The sequence below is a fragment of the Podarcis liolepis genome (genome assembly GCF_965112155.1).
Source record: "Podarcis liolepis genome assembly, chromosome: Z".
Lineage (NCBI taxonomy): Eukaryota > Metazoa > Chordata > Lepidosauria > Squamata > Lacertidae > Podarcis > Podarcis liolepis.
Window position 1 is genome coordinate 42,411,916 of NC_139570.1, and position 22,159 is coordinate 42,434,074.

The 22,159-nt window shown below is 46.4% G+C and overlaps 1 protein-coding gene across 11 annotated transcripts in view; it reads left to right on the plus strand.

The window, feature by feature from the left end:
- The window catches only part of CACNA1B (calcium voltage-gated channel subunit alpha1 B), a 325,506-nt gene extending 304,443 nt beyond the window's left edge, over positions 1-21,063 (plus strand). For 4 of the 11 annotated variants that reach the window (XM_083485649.1, XM_083485654.1, XM_083485655.1 and 1 more), the window contains 9 exons: positions 1,585-1,693; positions 2,754-2,858; positions 5,327-5,439; positions 5,574-5,695; positions 6,936-7,077; positions 8,873-9,022; positions 15,570-15,771; positions 17,570-17,769; positions 18,970-21,063. In XM_083485649.1, coding sequence (XP_083341775.1) covers positions 1,585-1,693; positions 2,754-2,858; positions 5,327-5,439; positions 5,574-5,695; positions 6,936-7,077; positions 8,873-9,022; positions 15,570-15,771; positions 17,570-17,769; positions 18,970-19,509 — 1,683 coding nt within the window. In that variant the 3' untranslated portion in view covers positions 19,510-21,063. Of the gene's footprint in view, positions 1-1,584; positions 1,694-2,753; positions 2,859-5,326; positions 5,440-5,573; positions 5,696-6,935; positions 7,078-8,872; positions 9,023-12,344; positions 12,381-15,569; positions 15,772-17,569; positions 17,770-18,969 lie in introns of all 11 variants that reach the window. The other 7 variants (XM_083485653.1, XM_083485657.1, XM_083485658.1 and 4 more) reach the window with 4 other exon arrangements.
- Positions 21,064-22,159: the final 1,096 nt, after the last annotated feature.

The following is a 22,159-nucleotide window of genomic DNA, read 5'->3' on the forward strand; positions in this document are numbered from 1 at the left end:
AGAGCTCACTGACAGTTCGCTAGTTTCCAGATAGCACCTTTGAGGACATGCTTCGTACAGGCAATAGTTTATCAATGGTTTCATGTAGAGGTTTTCAACCTTTCTGAGTCCATGGCTCCCCTGACCAACTACATTCTTTCTGTTGCACACCTGTGGGGCTCAGGAGCCCAGTTATGTCACCCCTTGCCTGAAGAGCTGGCAGCCACTCACCCCCTTTCGAACCCTCTCCCTTATGGATTGTTCTCTCAGCCTTCTTTCTTCTCCCCTCTCCTTGGGAGTCCTCTGGGCAGTTGGAGCTGCCACCCCTGGTCTCTGAGCTGCCTGCCCCCAAGAGAGGTGCCTCCTCCCACTGCTCCACCCCCTGGCTAGACTCAAAGGCATCCTTCACCTGGGGAGCTTGTAGCCAGGGCTGCTGAAACACACAGCTGTGCAAGCCTTTGGGAGGCAGAGATGTGAGAGGGCATCAGAGGAGGGAGGGAAGGAAAGAGGCAGGCATTTGGGGGCATGGTTGAGGACAGGCTGAAGCTAGCGGGGCAGTGCACCACCCACCCCAATGCAATAGTCCCCTCTGTTTAATAGTTATTCCATATCCCCAGAAAGCCCTGGGCAATGTACAATTCCCAGGATTCAAGTTGGGGCGTATTGACTATAAAACCTTGCATAAAAGCACCCTGTATGGCAAGAATGATAAGACTATTGATGGCTGCTAGCCATGATACTATCTCCAAGAGTAGATGTAGAAAATAGGTATGTCTCTTGATACCAGTTGATGGAAACAACAAGCAGGGAAGAGTCCTGTTCATGGTCTTCCCAGAGGCATCTAGCTGGCGACTGTGAAAGCAGAAAGCTAGTCTAAGATGGGTCTTTGGCTTGATCCTGCAGGACTCTTTGTATGTTATTAGGCCAAAGATTATTTTAAAAAAAATGCTGCCATGCTGACATTTTTGAAGTACTAAAACACAGAAAGAAGAGCTGGTCACTCTGTCCAAGGAGGGAAATGCAGGGTGTGATGGTTTTAAGGTATAGAAAGACAGATTTAGGTTATAGCTGAGAGTTTCCAATACATAAGTGAAGCTCAGAATTCATTCATACATTCATTTTATTTGTATGCTGCTTTTGCGCACAAAAAAAGAAATCATGCTCCAAGCAGCTTACAATAAACAGGGATGCATTTCAAACAAACACTACAAAAATGACTTCATAATAACATAGCAAAACAAAAACATAATATGCATTGCATATTTCAATACTATAAATATAACAAAATTACTTAACCAGCATGCTGTATCCCATAGCAAAAATAACAAGGGAGCTTCAAAGTTTCACCTTAGTCCTAGAAACACCCCTCCCCTGATGTTGGAATATTGGAACCTATGGAGATTGTGGATATTTATTTTCCCCATCTGGGGCTTGTTACCTACGTCAGCATATGAAAAGTTAGCATTGTGGAATGTCAGCTCTTGGTAATCAAGCTTACTCTGGGGAGGAATGAAACTGAGTACTAGAAAGTGGGGTGGGTGAGTATGAGGTTTGGGGAGGGGAAATAAGTTGATCAGCATTGATAGAAGCCTGTCTGTCTCTCAGCGCTTGGTAAGGATGAATATGCCAATCTCAAATGATGACTTGAGCGTCCACTTCACATCTACACTGATGGCCTTGATCCGCACTGCCCTGGAAATCAAACTTGCATCAGGTGAGACAGCAGCCGCTGGCTTAAAATAACATAATTGCATGAATAGGAATGAATGGGGCATGGGGATGGAGACTTTGGCCCATACATTTTCAAAATTGATGTATGAAAATGGGCAATTTTCAGATTTTAAAGCAAGATATCTGAGCAAATTTCCATTTTACTAGACCAGGACTTCCAGATGTTGTTGGACTATATTTCCCATAATCCCTGAACATGCTGGCCTAGGGTCACTGGAACTCTGAGTCAAGTAGCATCTGGAGGATCACAGGTTCCATAGCCCTGCATTAGCTTCATCAAGCTCAGTGGTAGCACATCTACTTTGTATGTAGAAGATCCCTGGTTCAATACTCCATGTGTCTGAGGACAGACCTCCTATCTGAAACCTGTAGAACTGCTACCAATCAGTGCAGACTGAGCTAAATCAATCAGTGATCTGCTTCAGTACTTTGGTGCATTCTGGAAGAGCTTTTCTCTTCAGAGAAGTAGTAAGAGCGTTGACATTGCCCAGTCTTCTTCCCCTCCATGGAAGAGGAGCTATTCTCTACTCTGCTCTCTTTTTCCCTTTTCAAGTTTCCTGCAGAGTAGGAATAATACCCTTCCTCATAATAATACCCTCCCCACAGGGTAGGAATAATGCCTTTCCTTGGGGCCATCCAAGAAAGCTGAGTGCTTGCAGATTCAGGGCAGGCAAAAGAAAGTACTTCATATAATAGTTAAGCTATAGGATTTGTTCTCACACAATCTCATGATGGCCACCAATTTAGAAGGCTTTAAAAGAAGTTTATACAAATGTGTGGAGGGTATGTTTTATCAATGGCTACTAGTCATAACAGCTGGCTATATTACCTCCCGTATCAGAGGCATATCTGAATGTCAGATATTGGGAATCATGTGGTCCTTCCTGTGGGCTTCCCATTGGGACGTCTGGTTGATCACTTCAAGAAAAGGCGTACTTTGCTTTATAAGCCTTTGCTCTGGTCCAGCATGGCTCTTCATATGGAGCCTGGTCTGTGAATGAAACATTTTCTTCCTTTATATCACTTGGCCCATGGCATGGCAGGGGTCCTGCAGCTCCAGTGTGACATCGAGCTAAGGAAGGAAATCTCGCTAGTTTGGCCCAATCTTTCACCAAAGACCTTGGATCTGCTAGTACCACCTCATAAACGTAAGTCCCATATTTCCCTTTGTACCACATTGATGGCATAAGCATTAACATTTACACTGAGAAATGTTTTAGCAGGGATAGGCAAGCTATGGGGATGCTTCAGCAAAGCAAGGAAAAAGGACATCTTCCTGAATTCCTCTTCTTGATGTGCTGTACAGTGCTTTAAGGGCTTAGGCCCAGGCCTGGCTGTCAGTACTTTATTGCTATATACAGTGGTGCCTCGCAAGACGAAATTAATTCGTTCCGCAAGTTTTTTCTTCTTGCGAGTTTTTCGTCTTGCGAAGCACGGTTTCCCATAGGAATGCATTGAAAATCAATCAATGCGTTCCTATGGAAACCGCCTTCAGACTAGGTCCGGGGACAGTCTGTCCCCCGACCTCTTCTGAAGGCTGGGGGGGGGGACACAAGGGCTTTTCTTCCCACCGCCAGCCTTCAGAAGGCTGTTCTGAAGGCTGGCGGTGGGAAGAAAAGCCCTTCTCCCCACCTCCCGCCCCGCAAGCTCTGGGGACAGGAGCTCTTTGCTGCCGACCGCCAGCATTTTAAAAGCCCCCGCTGTCCCGGGGCGATTTTTAAATGCTGGCGGGCGGCAGCGAAGCCTCCGCTGTCCCGGGGCAATTTTAAAATGCTGGCGGGCAGCAGCAAAGCCTCCGCTGTCCCGGGGCGATTTTAAAATGCTGGCGGGCGGCAGCAAAGCCTTCGCTGCCGCCCCCCAGCATTTTAAGATCGCCCGGGACAGCGGAGAAGTCTCCGCTGTCCTGGGAAGGCAGGTGGGGGGGGGAGCAAAGACTTTTGCCCCCCGCCGGCCTTCAGAAGAGGTCCAGGACCTCTTCTGAAGGCCGGCGGTGGGCGAAAGTCTTTGCTCCCGACCACCAGCATTTTAAAAGAGGTCCCCGGAGATTTCCCTATGGGCTTTCTTCTTGCGAAGCAAGCCCATAGGGAAATTCGTCTTGCGGAACAACTCAAAAACGGAAAACTCTTTCGTCTTGCGAGTTTTTCGTTTTGCGAGGCGTTCGTCTTGCGAGGCACCACTGTACTAGATGGGAAGATAAGGAGAGTAGGAAATAGGTCACTGACCTTGCCCGAGGATAAAAGCATTTTGGGAAATGATCTATAATGAAATCAAGAAGGTTCTTAAATGGACCTTCTCTAAAAAACCTGAGGCTTTTCTCCTGGGCATTGTCGGCCAATCGGTGAAAAGGAAGGATAGGACGTTTTTCATGTATGCGACCACAGCAGCAAGGATTCTTCTAGCAAAGTATTGGAAGACACAACAGCTACCTACACTGGAAGAATGGCAGACGAAGGTGATTGACTATATGGGACTGGCCGAGATGACTGGCAGAATCCGTGACCAGGGGAAAGAGACAGTGGAAGAAGATTGGAAGAAATTTAAAGTGTATCTTAGAACTTGCTGTAAAATTCAGGAGTGTTAAAATGTCAAGGGGTTGGGAAACAGAGTTGCAGCTGTAATTAACAAATTTAGGGAAACTAAAAAGAAATTGAGTTGAATAATTAGACTGAGGAATTGCTGAAGAAGTATAAAACAAGGATGCAGAAAGGGAAAGGTATGGGGAAGTCGGGGAAATAAGGCTATGAAAAAAACAGTTATGAAATTATACATGTTTATATGTTTGTATGTTGGTGTATTGTGTTTCGTTTGTTTTTATTTTGTGTTTGGAAAATTAATAAAAATTTATTAAAAAAAAAAAAGGAAATAGGTCACTGTGCAAGGGCCCCCACTCTGATCTAGATGTCAATCTGTTACTTTTCAGTGCTGCTGAATTGACTCGGGGAAACCCAGGTGCTGAATCTGTTTGGGAGCCCTACACAATCATGTGCTTGGGGGGCAGGAGTGAGATGGGGACCTGCTTCTCCTTCTCCCACCCCCTGACTTTATTTATTATTACATCTCTATCCCACCTTTCCTCCAAGGAGTTCAAGATAACATCCATGGTTCTCCTGCTCCCCTCCCTATCCTTACAACAACCCTATGAGGCAAGCTAGTCTGACACTCTAACCACTACTCCATATTGTCTCTCCTACACACCTCTGAATTTTGCAATGCAGTTCCCCAGCCAATAAGTAAAAAAATTCATATATTGGGGAAAGGCATGCTTGAAAAGTATCACATTAGTATCGCATTATACTGGGGAAAATTGCTTGCAAAAAGCTGTATATTTGGATAAATTTTACACTGAAATGCGGATTGCTACAGAAATGTGGAAAACTAAATTTAAGATTGGATATGGGAGGAATAATTTTTGGGTGGCCTCATTTTGATTTTAAACAATAGGTTTGGGCTAAGAAAGAATTAGGATAGCTCCCCACCCAACTCATCAGCATCTAAGATTTCCATTCATATTGACTCCCCCTCCCACTGCCTTCACCTTTTGCTAGTCATCAATTCTGTTCACCCCATCTTTTCCCCCTCTTATTTTGTTTTTCATTTTTTTTGTTTCTTTGTCCAGCTGAAGCCATGACAGTGGGGAAAGTCTATGCAGCCTTGATGATATTTGACTTCTACAAACAGAACAAGAACACTCGAGATCCTGCCCATCCAGCACCTGGAGGTCTTTGCCAGGTAAACAGTCTTTTGCACCCTTCACTGCCACTATGTCACTGTGGAGATCAACAATGAGCCAACCTCTTCCTTTGTGGCAGCACTGTATGAATTGTTACCAGAGCAGATAATCCTTGCTTCCTTCCACCTTGCAGACTGGAACCGTGTCCCTTTTCCACCCATTGAAAGCAGCACTTGAACAAAGCCAGCCTTCAGTATTCCCCAATGCTTTCCTGCGCCAAAAGAGCTCTGCTTCTCTCAACAATGGAGGTGCCTTGTGAGTACCCAGAAAGTTCTCACTATTTCTGGCTAAATTCTCACTGAAGTGGCCGAGCTGGCTCTGAAGCTGTGTCTATTCAGTGTGCAGGTGGGGTGAAGGAGCTCACCTGATGGAATTTGTTTCTGCACACCAAAATTCCTTGCAATTAGAAAACTAGTGTCACAAGTTTTTTTAGCTCAAGGGTGGATAAGTTGTGGTCAGTGATCAAGAATGATGGGAATTAAGAGTCCTACAACATACTGAGGGCTACAGCTTTCCCCATTTCTTTTTCTGTCTAACTTGCTCCCTGATACGCTGGTTTTCTAAGTGTGGAGATTGATTTCATTTTTTAAGATGGAGCAGTGTTCCATCATGTCTGTCCCCACCTGCAGTCTGAAGTTACATGGCTTGAGCACAGGTTTGCCACCTGAGAGATAACTAGGTCCTTCTTAACCTGCAGCTGCTAACTACCTGACTTTGTGGTTTGTTGGTTGTCTGCAAGGAAGGGTTTCCCCAGCCTGCTTTATCTACAGTATTGCATTATTTAGATATATGTGTTTTATTATGTATAACATGAAACAATACAAACAGCAAATAATGAGTATCAGTCACCAGGTATGAAGCAAAACACAGCATGATGAGTATAAAGCAGAAAATAATAGCATCAAATCACAGAATTGTAGAGTTGGAAGGAACCCTCAGAGTCGTCTGTTCCAATCCCCTGCAATACTGGAATCACAGCTAAAGAATCACTCACAGAAATAAATAAAAAGCAGCCATAATCAAAGTATATTTTGGTATGTTTGTCTGTACGTCACTCTACAGCATTGTGTAAGCTTATCAGTCAAAGCCATACCAGCACTATTTTTCGAGAAAAAGAGGTGCTGGAACTCACCATGAGCATGTCCCTCATTCTCTTAGAAAGGCAATGGCGCCCACCTGAGAGGTGCCAGAACTAAGTTCCAGGGAGTTCTGGCCAAGAAAAGCCCTCTGCATCTTTCTAATGTTATCCTAGCTCCATGCATGCTGCCAGAAGGAGGTGGTTTATAAGGTTCTTACAAGACAGATCATTGCTGCAACCTTATGAGTTAGGAGAGCAAAGCTAATCCTGGGTCCATTTCTGTGCTTTTGGACAAGTCCCACCAGAGATGGTGCAATGTACCAAGATTTTGGTGTATAGTATTGCATTCTTTGCAAGTCCCCTCTCTCTCTCTCTCTCTCTCTCTCTCTCTCTCGCCCTCCCTCCCTTGCATGACAGACCAACGCCAGAGGGAGGAGGAATCAAGGAGTCTGTTTCATGGGGGACTCAACGGACTCAGGATGTGTTTTACGAAACGAGGACACCAGCATTTGAGCGTGGTCATTCAGAAGAAATTCCCACTGAGCAGACAAGCAAACAGGTGAAGGTTAAATTTACTGTTTGGTACAGGAGGAGGCCTTCACTGGGCTAATCCCAAAAGCCCTGCTACACCAATGAAATGTACTTTCCAGTCTGCTATCATCTGGCAGAACAGAACAGCAGGCCTGGTCCAAGAAATGTTGCTCCCTAAGACAAAGGACAAGACCTCTCCCCCTTCCCATATTCTGTGTACTGAAGCCAGTGCTTGAAAAGGCAATTTAAAAAATGCAAACAATTTCTGACAGAAGGGAAGATACTCCAACACATGCCCACAGCATGTGCCTTGATGCTTTATCCTGATTGCATCACCAGCCCCTAGCAAACTGGCCAGTTCCTCCTTATAAAGAAGCTGTGGAATCCAGTGTGCCTGAAACTTCCATTTTTTCGTTGAATCAATCTCAGTTTGGAATCTAGAGAAACATTGCATATGGATGCTAAAACAACTTTCCATTGATTACACTGCATGGAACACCCCATTGCAATTTAATTTATTATGCAATATTGCTTTATACAAGTAAGAGGTGCCCCAAAGTGATTTACAGGAAAATTGAACTGCCAAATTACATAATACAATATCATTGCGTAAGAAGATTAAAAATTGACTGGCAGAGGGGCTGGAGCACTCCCATGCCACTGTAATGGAGTTGGTATCATTATCCTTGGGACTACATTACTGAATCAGTGGTGTAGCATGGGGTGGGGGTGTCACTGGGTGCATGTTTTGAAGGGGCATACGTGGAAGCTGTGGAGACAGCTTCCTCACACAACAGCCCAATGGCACCAGCCACAGCTCCATTCCTAGGTCAAGCCTAACCTGGGAGCAGAGAGAGGACACTTGGTGGTAACACTGCCACCCACTTCCTGGGCTGTGGCAGCTTTCTTGCACCTGGCCACGGCTGCTCCACTTCCAGGGCTAGCCTGACCCAGGGGTGGACCCAGGGACGGAGAGAAAAGAGTAGGCAGCAATGCTGCAGCCCTCTCTTCTGGTTTGCAATGCACAAGGGAGCAGCTCCACTCTTGGGTCAGGTCTGACCTGGGGGCGGAGAGTAGGAAGAAAGCTGGTAGCAGCTTCCTCACCCCTCTTCTCGCCTGGGCTGTGGCATGCAAGTGAGCTCCCCCATGCTGTTTTGCAAAGCAAGCCACAGGGGGCTCCCTCTGCTCCCCATCCCCCTCGTGGATGTACCCCACTTGCATGACCTGGGTGGCTTTAGCATATGCTCCACCACTGTGTTGAATTGTCGTGTATATAAATTGAATTGTCTTGGGTATAAATAGAAGTCACATGGGTGGTGCTGTGGTCTAAGCCCCAGAGCCTGGGGCTTGCCGATCGGAAGGTCGGCAGTTCGAATCCCTTCAACAGGGCGAACTCCTGTTGTTTGGTCCCAGCTCCTGCCCACCTAGTTCGAAAGCACATCAAGTGCAAGTAGATAAATAGGTAGCGCTCCGGCGGGAAGGTAAACAGTGTTTCTGTGCGCTGCTTGGTTTGCCAGAAGTGGCTTAGTCATGCTGGCCACATGATCCGGAAGCTGTCTGCGGACAAATGCCAGCTCGCTTGGCCTGAAAGCGAGATGAGCGCTGCAACCCCAGAGTCATCCACGATTGGACCTAACAGTCAGGGGTACCTTTACCTTTAAGGAGCTAAACACCACTGAGCTCAGCTGAGCAAGCAGAGGGGCCCTTGATATCTCACCTCTACCTCTGAGGATGCAGCAAGTCATTTACCATGATTACTGAGAACTTTTTTTCTTTTGCCAGCTCCCTGCTTACTTCTGTGCTTCTGCCCCTATTTCTCTCAGGTAGTAGAAATGCGAGAGATCAGTCCAACAATGGCCAATGGTGAGCACCAGCCTGGCCTGGAGAGCCAGGGGCGAGCTGCCTCCATGCCCCGCCTGGCAGCAGAAACTCAGGTGAGCGCAGGAGGCTTAACTGGCAATGGAAGACTTACAGTAAGTCAGCGATTTAACACCTTCTTTCTGTCTGTTTGTCTTGTCACCTGGAAGACCTTTGGGAGGTTTATCAATGTGAGTGCTGCAGTGGGCAATTTGATTATGCATTTACCGATCACATAAATAATTGTGGTGTGATCTGGAGCAAGCATTCCCCGTTACAGACAGCTTCTCTGAGATCCATCCGCAGTCAACAGAAAAGCAACATGCTCCAGATCCTACTTGCTAGGCAACTTTGTTTGCTGGTTTTGTGGTATGTAAGTATGCATCTAATCATAGGGATCCATAACTTTTCATATATCTATCACCAAAAAGCCTGGCATTCTACAGACTCGGCTTTCTTCAGTAGAAACAGAATTGTACCACGTTTTCCCTGAGCCTGCCTACAGAGCACTCCTCTTTTGCTAAGTTTCTCTTTTTCCACAGTTAAGATAAAGCTACACTTACAAACCTAAACCAGTTTCCAAACCTGTTTAGCCACCCCACCAATGAGTTCCAGGAAGGGGCTGGGACATTCTTCCAACATGAATTCTCAGTAACCTCCTGGAACTACAAGTTCTCATGGTTTTTGTAGAAGAAGATTCAGTGGCTGAAGGCAGCCTCCAACTGTTTTTTAATTTGCAATGCAGACATGCTCCCAGATATGCTTCCAAACCCAATAGAAAATTATATATGTGGAATTCACATGAATCCTGTGGCATAATTAGGTTCAGTAAGTAAGGTAGAGTTTTCTAGCTAGCTAAAAGTGGTGGGTACATAGTCTACTGCATGTTGGATCCCCTTACAGTAATTCAGGGCTCATCCACACCTTCATCTGTGCCACATTATCTAAGTCCGTGACTAAGCAGGGCTTTTTTTGTCCCGCCACTTTCTCCAGGAAAATACTCAGTTTACTGCTGAATCATAACAAACATCAATTCATGTAAACGCAGTTGTCATATTTTCCACTTCAGCAATGGGACAAAAAACAAAACCCTCCTGCTCAAACCCGGACCTAGAAATCACAGGCCTGTGCCTAGAAAGCATGGCTCAGACTGAAGTATGGATGAGCTCTCAGTATTGGTTAAAAGGTAATGTGAGGCATGACACGAGTACCCTAGACAGCTCTGAACAGCGCTTGGGCTGAATAATGCATAAAAGCAGAGCTCAGAAGTTGCTTCATCAGCAGTTATTGCCAGACTGAGCCATATATAAGATCTGTAACTCAGTACCACCTGACCTCACAGGACGAGAGGATCATGGAATGCTGTGGCAAACTCACAGTTAGAATAAGGAATAATTCACCAACTGCTTCTATTGATGGTGGTCATTGATTTTATTCTAGGCATGAAACTCTCCTGATTTCAGTTGCATTTCCCAAATTGAATTACTTACTAAGGATCTTCTGCCTTAATAAGAGAACCAGAAACATTTCATCTGCAGGAGATATATTTTTAAATCCTCCTCTTGTGCTTAGATAATGCAGCCTCAATCATCACCTGTGTGACTGAGCATTGTCTAGTCTTTCATTTCACACACCATTCCATCATTGACACATGGCTGGTGATCATTCTCCAGCTGCTCTTGGACCACTTCAATTCCCAACCCAGACAACAGGATGTCACTGCCCTGGGTTCCTTCAGCTAGAATTAGAGGTGTCATTGAAACTTGCATTTCTTCACTTAAAAATGAGGAAAGCTCATCATTCTGACCTCATATGCATGTATTCCTCAAAGGAACAACACAACATCATGCTGTCTCTCAAACCTCTCCTTCCCTTTCTTCAACACAGTCCACCACACCCCTGAGATCCACTTGCTTACCTCCTTGCTTTTCAGTGGTGACAAGCAGGAGGTTTTGCCATCTTTTGCCCTCCATCACTGGTTGGCTGCATCACAGCCTACCATGAGCAATTGGGCTTGGGAAATATAGTTTCCCAAGGACCACAAACACCCACAGCAAGGGTGGGCTCTCTCATTTGCTACCACTGGAGCAACAGAAAGGTTGGAAGTGGGTGGGAAGGGTGGCTAGAGCATCATAGGTGAGTTGAAATCTACAACAGAACAGAGCTGACATTTCTCAGAATACGTTTTTTCCTGAGACACTTTCTGAGATTTTTTCTCACACACACTTTGAAAAAGGCCAAATATTCTCCAACTCTTTTCTTGTGGCAGCTGCCATTCGCACCCACCCCCGCCTCATCCCTTAGGGGGGAAACAAATTCTGCTCTGGCAATTGCTAATGGTGAACTCTTTCCCCACGATTTCCTCCTGCACCTAGAGGAATTTAGCTGAATCCTCACCCCCTGGGTTGTGTGTCCATGCATAGGGTAGAAATTTTAAGAGGTCTCCATCTCATGCTCAAAGCCATGATTTCCTTATTCTTGTTCTCCCTTCCTACATCATGCTAGAGCATGGGTGAGGAACGAATAGTCTGCCCCATGTTGGTGGACTCCAGCTCTCATCAACCCCAGCAAGAAGGACCAGTTGTAGCCCTGTAAGGTTTGGAGGGATGTATGTATAATGGGAGAGAGTGAGCAGAAAAGGGATTAAAGAGCAGCTGCTGGTACTCCACCTCCTTCTCAACACCACCCCCAGATTGAGCCAAATAGGAAACTAGTGATGGGAAGGAGCAGGGGGAGCTTCTGCAACTGAGCATTTTCCAGGGACTTTACTAAGCAGTGCCTCCCAGTGCATTGCGGTGCACCTTAGCAAGTGATCAACAGTGCTGTCCCCTGGCCCCAAGGCCTGAGTTTCAGAAACTTTTCCATCTGTTAATATTCTGCATGAATTGGGTGTAAGGCCTCCCTCTGGAGCAGGGATGGGAATCTCTGGCTCTCCAGACATTGCTGGACTCCGACCCCCATCAGCCCCAGCCAACATGCTTCACAAGGTAGGGTGATGGGAAATATAGCCCTTCAACATCTAGAAGGGCCACCCTGTTGGATGTCCCATGCTTGTTGAGTTGGAGTGTGTAAATTGTAGTTCCAGCAACACTTAGAAGGGCCATGGGTATCCACAACCCTGCTTCAGAGAAGTCGGAGGAGATCTAACCTCACTTTCTTCCATTGGAAGTTCCATTTGAATAACCAATCACCAGTCTTGACTCCTCACCAAGTTCCATGGATAACGTTTGACTAACACCCATTTCTGTCTCTTGTCTCTTATTCATCCCCCCTTCCCTTTACCTGTTTGTCTCCCCTCTCTGGTTGCCCCTTCGTCCCCACCCTTTCTTCCCCACCTCTCCATCATCTCGTCTGCCGCGCGCACCTGCTGTGATGTCTGACAATGGCTGTGCTGGTGGGGGCTGCTTCCAATATATTTTCTGTCCGAATTTCTTGCAGAGAGGCAAAGTGCGGTCACCGGGGCGTTACCTGGCAGTATGTAGCTTGCTTGAACTTAAAAGTCGTATCCTCTCTAAAGTCTGTTCAATGAAGGGTGGGGAAGGTTTTTTTCCTTTGGGGCAACCTCCCAGGGGCCACATGCAAGTGGTGTGTGGGACCAGAGGCAAAATTTGGGGCAAGCCATAAATGGGAATTCTTCCTTTATACAATAGGTGAGTTTTTACAAACAGCTCTTTCCATCCTCTGTCCCCAGGCAAGCAAGCAGTGTTGTTGGAGTTAAAAGACACATTCCACCCAGGCAAACACACTCAAGGAGAATATGAAGCAGGAGGAGTGAGGGGTGTGGCCTGGGGGGCATCACAGGGGCTAGATAGAAAGGCTTAGAGGGCTGCATTTGCACCCCAGGCTGTCAACCCTTTTAGCTCCCCTTTCCCCACTTGGGATGGCAATCTTCCATTATAATGAAGTGTGTTCTGCATTCAGATGCAGAGCCAGCTCCAGGTTTAAATGGGCCCTGATTGTGCTGGCAGTGCTCCAAGCCCGGTTGCATCTAGCTGCTATTTAAATTTCCCACAATTCCTCAGAGCGATGGTAGGTAAAGGCCTTGCAGGAAAGTTGAATGGTGACCATGTGCAGCCATCCTAAGGACTGTTCAGAGTGTGGAATGCTGCTGTTCAGGATTCTAGCAACTCCATTCCATTTCCTGCTTTTCTGGGTCCTGTCCCCCCCCCCCATGCCAGCCAGCGTGTGGTGGTCACTGTGCATGCTCAGCCTCATTGGGCTGCTATTTGGTCATCCTTCTCTCACAACAGAACTTCCCAACGCCCCTCTCTATATCTATATTTGTACTTCTGCCGACTCTCAAGATTTATTTATTTATTTCATATATTTCTGTGCCACTTAACACTCTTTTTGAGGGGTTGAGATTTTCTCTAAGCTAGTTGGCTACCTCATTCTTGTCCATGGGTGGTGCCATTTTGGCTTCATGAATAACAACACTCACATGTTGACCATTGGGAACAGGGGGAGAGGGATACACAAAATCTCTAAGTGGTTTAAATGGTGTCCCAGCCACACTGAAGTGACGCATGGATAAGTGGCTGGGGTGGACATCCTTTTTGGGAGTTGTGTGTTTATAACTTTTAATTCAGAATTTCACAAACTGGGGGAATGTCTGACATGTACCAGAGGCTGTCTGGTTGGTTGGAAGTAAGTCACTCTTGGGACTTCAGATACTCCTGGGCTACAGCCCTGGCACAACTTCAAAATCTAAGATCATTCCTGGAATATATCAGATAAATCAGGCTTCCTCAACCTCGGCCCTCCAGATGTTTTTGGCCTTCCAACTCCCATGATCCCTAGCTAGCAGGAACAGTGGTCAGGGATGATGGGAATTGTAGTCTCAAAAAAATCTGGAGGGCTGAGGTTGAGGAAGCCTGACATAAATAAATGCCCTTCCAGACATAGGCGCTATACCTTTAGAGCAGTATCATACCAATTTGAACAGTCATAGCTTCCCTCAAAGGATCCTGGGAACTCTAATGTGTTAAGGGTGCTAAGACTTGTTAGGAGACACCCATATTCCCCTCACAGAGCTACAATTCCCAGAGTTCCTTGGGAAGAGGGTTTGATTGCTTAACGACTCTGAGAATTTCAGAAAACAAGGGTCTTCTAACAATTCAAAGCACCCTTAACACTCTACAGTGCCCAGTACTCTTTGGGGGAAGCCACAACCGTTTAAAGTGGTATGGTACATTTTTAAGTATATGGTGGAGATGCGGCCTGACTACAGCGCTATGGCTGCTGTTCATTCCAATGTGGGAGCTTTGGAGCAGACCTTCCACATGACAGCTCACAGATCTCTGGTTTTTTTTTTTTTGGAAGCTGATGGTGCTTTTTCCTGCCCTCACAATGACAGGATGTTTTTGGATTCAGAAAATGTCTGTGGCTGTAGTCACACCCCTTCTATGCCTCCCTTCCTCCAACCAGCAAGCATCAGAGTTACAAGCAGGCAGATGTATTTTGAATCTAACACCTGGCATTCCAGACTTCTTTTGGAGATTAGACAAGCAGAAATTTACTAAGTTCCCTGTTTTCGGTCTGAGCTAGGAATGCCCTCCTGTCAAAAAGAAGAGTGGGGGGAGGGGTTTAAAATTACAGAAGCATTTCAGTTCTTTGACAAAATGTTGCATTCATTCATTATTTATTTTTGCGATAGAAGAAAAAGTGGTTTGATTACTGCAATATTCTGGAATAGCAAAGGAATTATCATGATGGCATGTGGAAGAGTGCGGAAAAAAACAGAAAGAAAAACAACCAGAGTTCTAGTTTCATAAAGAGTACATCTGGAAGGGCCATAGGAGCAGACTGAGTTGCCCCTGAGAAGTAGAGTGTGTTCTCTCTCCCACTGAATAACTGCAGAGAAAACCCCCACACGTCAGGAATAAGGGAGCATGCATCCCTTCCCAGCATCCCTTCCCCCCACCCCTTTGACATTAAGAACTGAATGTGATGAGTTTCCTTTGCAAGTAAAAATACATTAGATTGCAACTTGGTGCTCTTGTCTTGGCCTGGGCAGTTCATCCTTACACAAGTGTAAGGCTTTGAAGTGCTGGCTTTGAAAAAGGATGGTGAACACCTGTAGCCTTCCATATGTTGTTGGGCTCCAACTCCAATCAGACCAAATTATTTGTAATTCATGTAGTCTAGCAACATATGGGGGGCCACTGGTCTCCTCCTCACTGTGATACAGAAAAAAAAATCTCTTCATCCTTGCCTAGAAAGAGCAAGTAGATTAGAAGGAAAGCCTCTCTTGATCAGTTCAATGGCCATTTAGTCCAGCATTCTGTTCTTTCAGCAGCCTACCAGATGCCCATTATAGGAAGCCCACAAGTGGGGCCTAAGTGCAACAGTGCTTTCTTCCCACATGTGATTTCCAGCAACTGATATTCAGAGGCATACTGACTCCAACAGTGGAGGTTGAGCATAGCCTTCTTGTCCTTCATGTGAATCTATCCAGTACTTTTACAAAGACATTTAAGCTGGTGGCAGTTGCCGTATCTTGTGAAAAGTAAATTTGATAGGTTAACGATGCCCACCTCCCTGTTTTTGCCTTTAAGGGATGGAAAGAGGGCACTGCACTAGGGAGGAGGGAGGCTACACACTGAACCAACAACTACCTTGCGCTCTCTTCTTTCCCCAACCTCACCCTGCCTTTGTCCACAGCCCATCCCAGACACAAGCCCCATGAAGCGTTCCATCTCCACACTGAACCCACAGCGTCCCCATGCCACACACCTCTATGAGCATTCCCGGCCAGTGGAGCACACCCACCACCACCACCATCACCGCTGCCACAGGCGGAAAGAGAGGAAACAGAAGTCTGTCGACAAACCACCCAGCCACCTGGCTGATGGTGATGCTGCAGGTGAGGGTACCTTAAAAAACGGGTTGGGTGGTGTGCTTACATTTCACTACACACAAGACAGACTGAATGCATAGCCTTCATTACCTATCTTTAGGTAATAATAATAATAATAATAATAATAATAATAATAATAATAATAATTTATTATTTATACCCCGCCCATCTGGCTGGGCTTCCCCAGCCACTCTGGGCGGCTTCCAAAAGAATATTAAAATACTATAATACATCAAACATTAAAAGCTTCCCGAAACAGGGCTGCCTTCAGATGTCTTCTAAAAGCCTGGTAGTTGTTCTCTTTGACATCCGGTGGGAGGGTGTTCCACAGGGAAGGCGCCACTACCAAGAAGGCCCTCTGCCTGGTTCCCTGTAACTTGGCTTCTCACAGTGAGGGAACCGCCAGAAGGCCCTCGGTGCTGGACCTCAGTGTCCGGGTAGAACGATGGGGGTGGAGACGCTCCTTCAGGTATACTGGACCGAGGCCGTTTAGGGCTTTAAAGCTCAGCACCAACACTTTGAATTGTGCTCGGAAACGAGCACCAGGGAAGAATGTTTCTCTTCAACCAGGTGTTTGTGTGATTAACATTCTATGGCTTTTTAAATTTGTTTGTGGGAGGATGGTTAATGGTCTGTTTTTGTTTTATTATGTATCTTGTATTCTCATTTCATATTTTTCTGTTGTGAACTTCCCCGAGATCTTCAGAGGAAGGCACTATAAAAATAACAACAACAACGGCTACAAGTACAACAACAGCAACCATATTTTATAAAGGAGGGATATAAAAAGAAAATGGACTGGGAGGGAGGAGGAAATAAGACAACTCAGGTACAGGTTTATAGGTTGCAATGGTGGAGCTTCATGCTTCGGCACCAGGAAAGGGGTGGAGAGCAGGCGGGGTCAGGGCTGGCGCATGTCCTGGGGGTGTGGTGCGTGTCCTGGGGGCATAGCATGGGGGCATGGCACCCAGCGCAGGCAGGGGGGCAGCCACGATGGCATCCCACCGGGATCGCACTGCCGGGGGCGGTGCACTCGCCCCCACACTCCTCTTCCTCTGTCAGTGATAGGTTGCAAGTTCTTCCAATGGCTAGTTGGTATGAAAGAGTTCAAGGGGAGAAGGATTGAAAAGTTGCTGGTGTTGTATCCAATGTTTGTCCTCCTCAGCATAGATCCACTGAAATTAGTACACCTAAGTTAGTCAATTGCATTATTTTCAGTGGGTCTCATCTGAGTAGAACATTGGTTGCAATTCCTGATTTCTCAGCTGAGCCAATGGAGTAGCTCTGTTTCCCTTCCCTTCTCTCCTTCCCTCTGCTATACTCTGATAGGATGTCTGCTGTCAGGTGATGTTCTTATGATTATTGTCAGGGCTAGTACACTCTCACACCTGCAAGAGCCCAGATTCTGTACCTCCTCCACCTCCTGCAAAATTACCGTATAAGTAAGGGATATACCATACACACTGGGCACCCCTGGGTATTTCTGTGTCATCTCAATTTAGTTCGGGTCATGGCCAGGGCTTTCTTGATGGGGGTGCCCAATTTATGGAATTCCCTTAAGAAAGCTGCCTGACAGCCACTTTTTATTTAGGGAAAGCTCAATGTTAGGACATCTGCTTTGCAGAAGGTACAAACCATGGCATCTCCAGGCAGGGTTTACAGAGACCCCACTGTAAAACCATTCAGGGCAGACAGTACTCAGTTAGGCCTACATTTAAGGCATGTCCCCATGTTTCTGTGGGAAGCAAGATGCTATCAGATGGGCCTCTGACAACACTGGGATTCCTTTTTGTTTGATGAGTAGGTGAAGCAACATCCAAAACCAAAAAGCAGGAGAGGGGCCGGTCCCAGGAGCGGAAACTTCACTCCTCTTCATCCTCTGAAAAGCAGCGCTTTTACTCCTGCGACCGATATGGGAGCAGAGACCACTCACAGCCCAAGTTATCAGAGCGCAGTCGGCCAACGTCGCCCACTGGAGGGCAAGAGCATGGAACACAGAAACAGGTGAGGAGCCAGAAGGAGGGTGGGAAGAGGGTGGTGGGTACCTTCTACTGATGACTGAGCAACAGATGCCTTGGCCTTTGTCAGAGCTTCAGAAGCTCATGTACAAATTCTTGGCATTTGTCTTAACTTCATGTGGTTGGAGACTTCCTGAAGGGAGAGAAGAAGGCTGGCTGGGCAGCAGGTAATGGTTGGATCACTGTTGCCCTTGTGTTTGCTTGTACATTTGTGATTCAGTTTAAGCAACTCCTTTGTGGTCGAAGAAAGAGGGTTGTAATTTACCCCCTCCCCATAGTAAAATAAAATAAAATATGTGGGGGAAGCCAAAAATGATGGAGCAATAAAAGGGTGTGGTTAAGGCCCTTGCAAGTGAGCGATTGAAACCTCTAGCAAGAGCAATTTGCTCCCCACCAGCAGCCCACTGGGCAGGGAGAAAGAGGGAGAAAGGGTGGCATAAAGAAACTGTGAGAGAGAAGGGGTAGCAGAAAGAAAGGTGGCTCTGCCCATTTAAAGCTATGGCTCTGCCCGTCAGTGGTTCAGCCCTGCTGATTGCAGGAAGGTGTTTTTGTTTTGAAAAGTTTTTTTCCCAATGGATTGTGGAGAGGCATGGGGTTGCGTCTCTGTCTACTCTTGAGTGTTTACTTGTATTGTGTTTTAAACCCATTTTTAGCTGTTCTAGTGTATGGTTGTGAATCACATTTATCTGAAAGGTGGTTCATAAGTTAAATTTGAGAAAGCTGAGCAAAAAAGTCCCATAATGTTCAGTAATGCTTCTGGTCATGAAGCAAATCTATTGGGCTTTTGAGGCATGTGGGAGGATTTTGTTGGTCACCTTGCCATTCCCATTTGCCCCAGAACTGTCTGCTCTCCTACGTTGTCACACTAACCCACTGGATGTTCCCCCCATTTGGAATCCTTTCCTTCTCCAGCCCTTTCGATTTCCTGGGTCTATACCTCTGTTCCAGATTGCTCCTTAACACAGTCGTTCCCCGACTGCACGTCTAAACTCTCTCTTTCCATTTTCTTTCATCTTGTAACATATTCCCCTCACCCTTCTTTTCATGTCACTTGATCTTCTGTTGCTTGGTTCCCCACTATCACCTTCCCTGCCATACACCTCTGCGTTTGTCTGGTGTTCCCCCTCCCCTTCGTTGTTCTTTTTTCCTTTTTTTGTTCATTTGCTTTGTTCCAATTTTCATGTAGGGCAGTGGTTCAGTTAATGAGAGCCCCTTGCTGTCAACTTCGGGTGCAAGCACCCCGTCCCGTGGCCGGAGGCAACTGCCGCAGACCCCACTGACCCCGCGCCCCAGCATCACGTACAAGACTGCCAACTCGTCGCCTGTGCACTTCTCCAGTTTCCAAACTGGCCTGCCAACTTTCTCCCCGGGACGCTTGAGCCGGGGTCTCTCTGAGCACAACGCTTTGCTGCATGGTGACTCCCAGGGCCCTTCGCAGCCCCTGATGGCCCGGATTGGCTCAGACCCTTACCTGGGGCACCGGGAAGACAGTGACAGTCCGTACCATGCTGTGCCTGAGGACACACTCACTTTTGAGGAGGCTGTGGCCACCAATTCAGGACGGTCATCCCGGACTTCTTACGTCTCCTCCCTGACGTCCCAGTCCCACCAAATCCGTAGAGTCCCCAATGGATACCATTATACACTGGGCCTCAGTTCCGGCCCTGGGACCAGCACCAGAGCACGTAGCTATTACCATGAACGAGATGAAGATGACTGGTGCTAGCAGGAAAAAAAGCTGGAGTTCTTGCACACGAAACTGATGAATATTATACATAAAGCTCTGTGTTTATGTGTGCACACATACGTTCAGCCCCACAGCTTCAGGGCTGGAGGGATAAAGAGGAGGGAAGAAGTGCCTCCTCATGGAAACCCCCCCCCCCAAATGAAGAAGACTTGTCTCTGTGCATGCGCACAATGCTGTCAAGAGACGACGCCTCTCTCTCATACTGAAACCTGTCTGTCCTTTAGTGCTAGAAGGCCCTGGATCAGTAGGAACTGCTGTTCTTTGGAAGGACAGGGCAAGGGAGATCTTGTTCCTCTCTTGCTGCATTGCAGTTAACATCACCCTCTCCTTTCTCAACAATAAAACTGTAAGATAAGCAAAAGACCCGGAGAGAAAACAAAAAACAAACAAACAAAAAAAACTGTTGAACTTTCTGGGACTGGAGCATCATGCAGTTTTGGATAGAAAGAGGGGGAGGAAGGGACAGTCACAGTTACAAACAGAACCTATCATTTCTCTTGTCCACACTTTAAGAGGCAAAAATCACCCATGACGGCATTGGACTCGACATTTGGCAAGACGAAACCTTTTCAAGGGAGCCAGCAATGGGGCCTTTCAGCTGACAGAAGCCGCCATGCTGCCGTCTGTGACTACTTTGATTGGTTTGACTTCCCATTGACTTTTTGGAAAGCATCCCCTTCACTTGGGAGAGGAGAGCTGCTTGGCAGGCAAGGATGGCTCCCAGCCTGCTGCTGCTGCTCCTACTGCTGACAACTTAAAAATCAGTTCCTCTGTTTCGGATGTGATATGCCCCCTTTCATAATTTTGTCTTGTTTACAATCAAAGCACGAGAGTGAGTGGAAGAGAGAGAGAGAGAGAGAGAGAGAGAGAGAGAGAGAGAGAGAGAGAAGGGTGGGGTCTGGCAAAAGAAAATGTGTCATTTGGTTTTATATTGAGCTGTTAGATAAACTAACTTTTCATTGTGTGCATTTTTTTTTTGTAAATTGTACAGTAAAAGAAGAAGAAACAAACAAACAAAACCAAGAGTCCTCCACTGTAGAGAACTAGTCCTATTGTCATTCCAGCTCCACTGTTGTTTCATACTGAAGGCGCCAATTCTTCACTACTAAGTGCCTGATCTTAGGAATCTCTCATGGTGAAGACGCAATCTCTTGTTCCCGATGCATCAGGAGGATGCGTGTGGTGGAGCGGGGTGACCCACAAGGAGGGTTTGGAAGGCTTCAAGTATTGACCAGTGCTGAGTCAATATTTCCACATAGATTGGAAGGCGGCCAAGTACAAAATTCTGTGTGTGCTTTTTTCAGATCTTGTTGTGTGTGGGGGGGTGCAGGGATATTAGAGAGATTTCAACAAGCATCTAGCAACAGGGGCAAATGTTCTTCTGCCAAAAGCAGGGCCCTACTGCTCTACAAATCTAAGTCTTAACTTGGTTACAGAAGCTCTGGTTGCTCTTCATGGCACATTGTTGGGTGTTGAAGACAATTGAAGAGACTTGTGATTATTGTCCTTTTTTGTGGTGGTTTGAGGGGTGGGGGGATAAAACAAGAAAGCCCCGAGGGAAAACCCTAATTCTGATTCTCAGGGATGAGATTTCTGCTCTTTTTGTCTCTGTGTGTGTGTGTTTCTGTGCATCAGGTGCTTGTTTCCGTGTGTGTGTGTGTGTGTGTGTGTGTGTGCGTGTGCTTGAGCACTTTCATGAAAAGCTAAAACATTGTTATTCAAAAACCAAACAAACAAAAATAAAACACCTGCACATAACAAAGCTGAAAGACCCAGCCCAACCTGAGGAGGGCAAGATTCTATGCTTTGAGAGTGAGCAGAGGAGAGAGGCAGTGATAAGGAAAGAGATTTGCAGGGAAAAGTGACCCCATCACAAGCAAGACAAGAAGCTGTCATATACAAGTACATTTAGATTAGTCATGTGACAGCTCTCTGGTGTTCCAGGCAGGAGGGAAGTGTCTCTCCCCGTCCTACCTGGAGATGACAGGGATTGAACCAGGACTGACTTAGGCACAGCCTCTTTCTGCACCTTAAAACTATCATGTGCTTCATACAGGCACAATTGTGTGGCCGACATTGTCTGTGGCTCCTTGCCAGGGTTTAACACTTTGGGAGCAAATCCAGGTTTGTCCCCCTTAATGTCTGAAATAACTCTGAGGGAGGAAAGTGGGGCAAAATCCTCTCAGGGCTGAACTACATAGGACATTAAAATGTGCCTTTGTTTAACCCTTGCCTCCGTATTGGGAGGAGATTACCCCTGCCCTGCCATTTAGCACCTTTGGAGAATGGGTTATCAGCAGGACCACAGCAGGAGTGGAATTTCTTTCTGCTGTGATCCTGGTGATTTTCAAACCAAACCTTGACATTATTTGCATTTTTTTTTAAAAAAAAAAAAATCACTTGCAGGAGTTAAATGTTAAATGCAAATGCACATTTAAATACATATGCTAAGCTGCACATTACATGTTATTGAGTGCAGGGGGGTGGTAGTCAACACGATGGCCTAGATATGTTGTAAACTCCCATCAGCCCCAGCCAGCATGGCCAGTGGTCAGGACTGATGGGAGTTGTTCTCCTTTAAGATGCGATGGCTGCCACATTGACATTGTTGCATAAAGAGCAAAGCCAC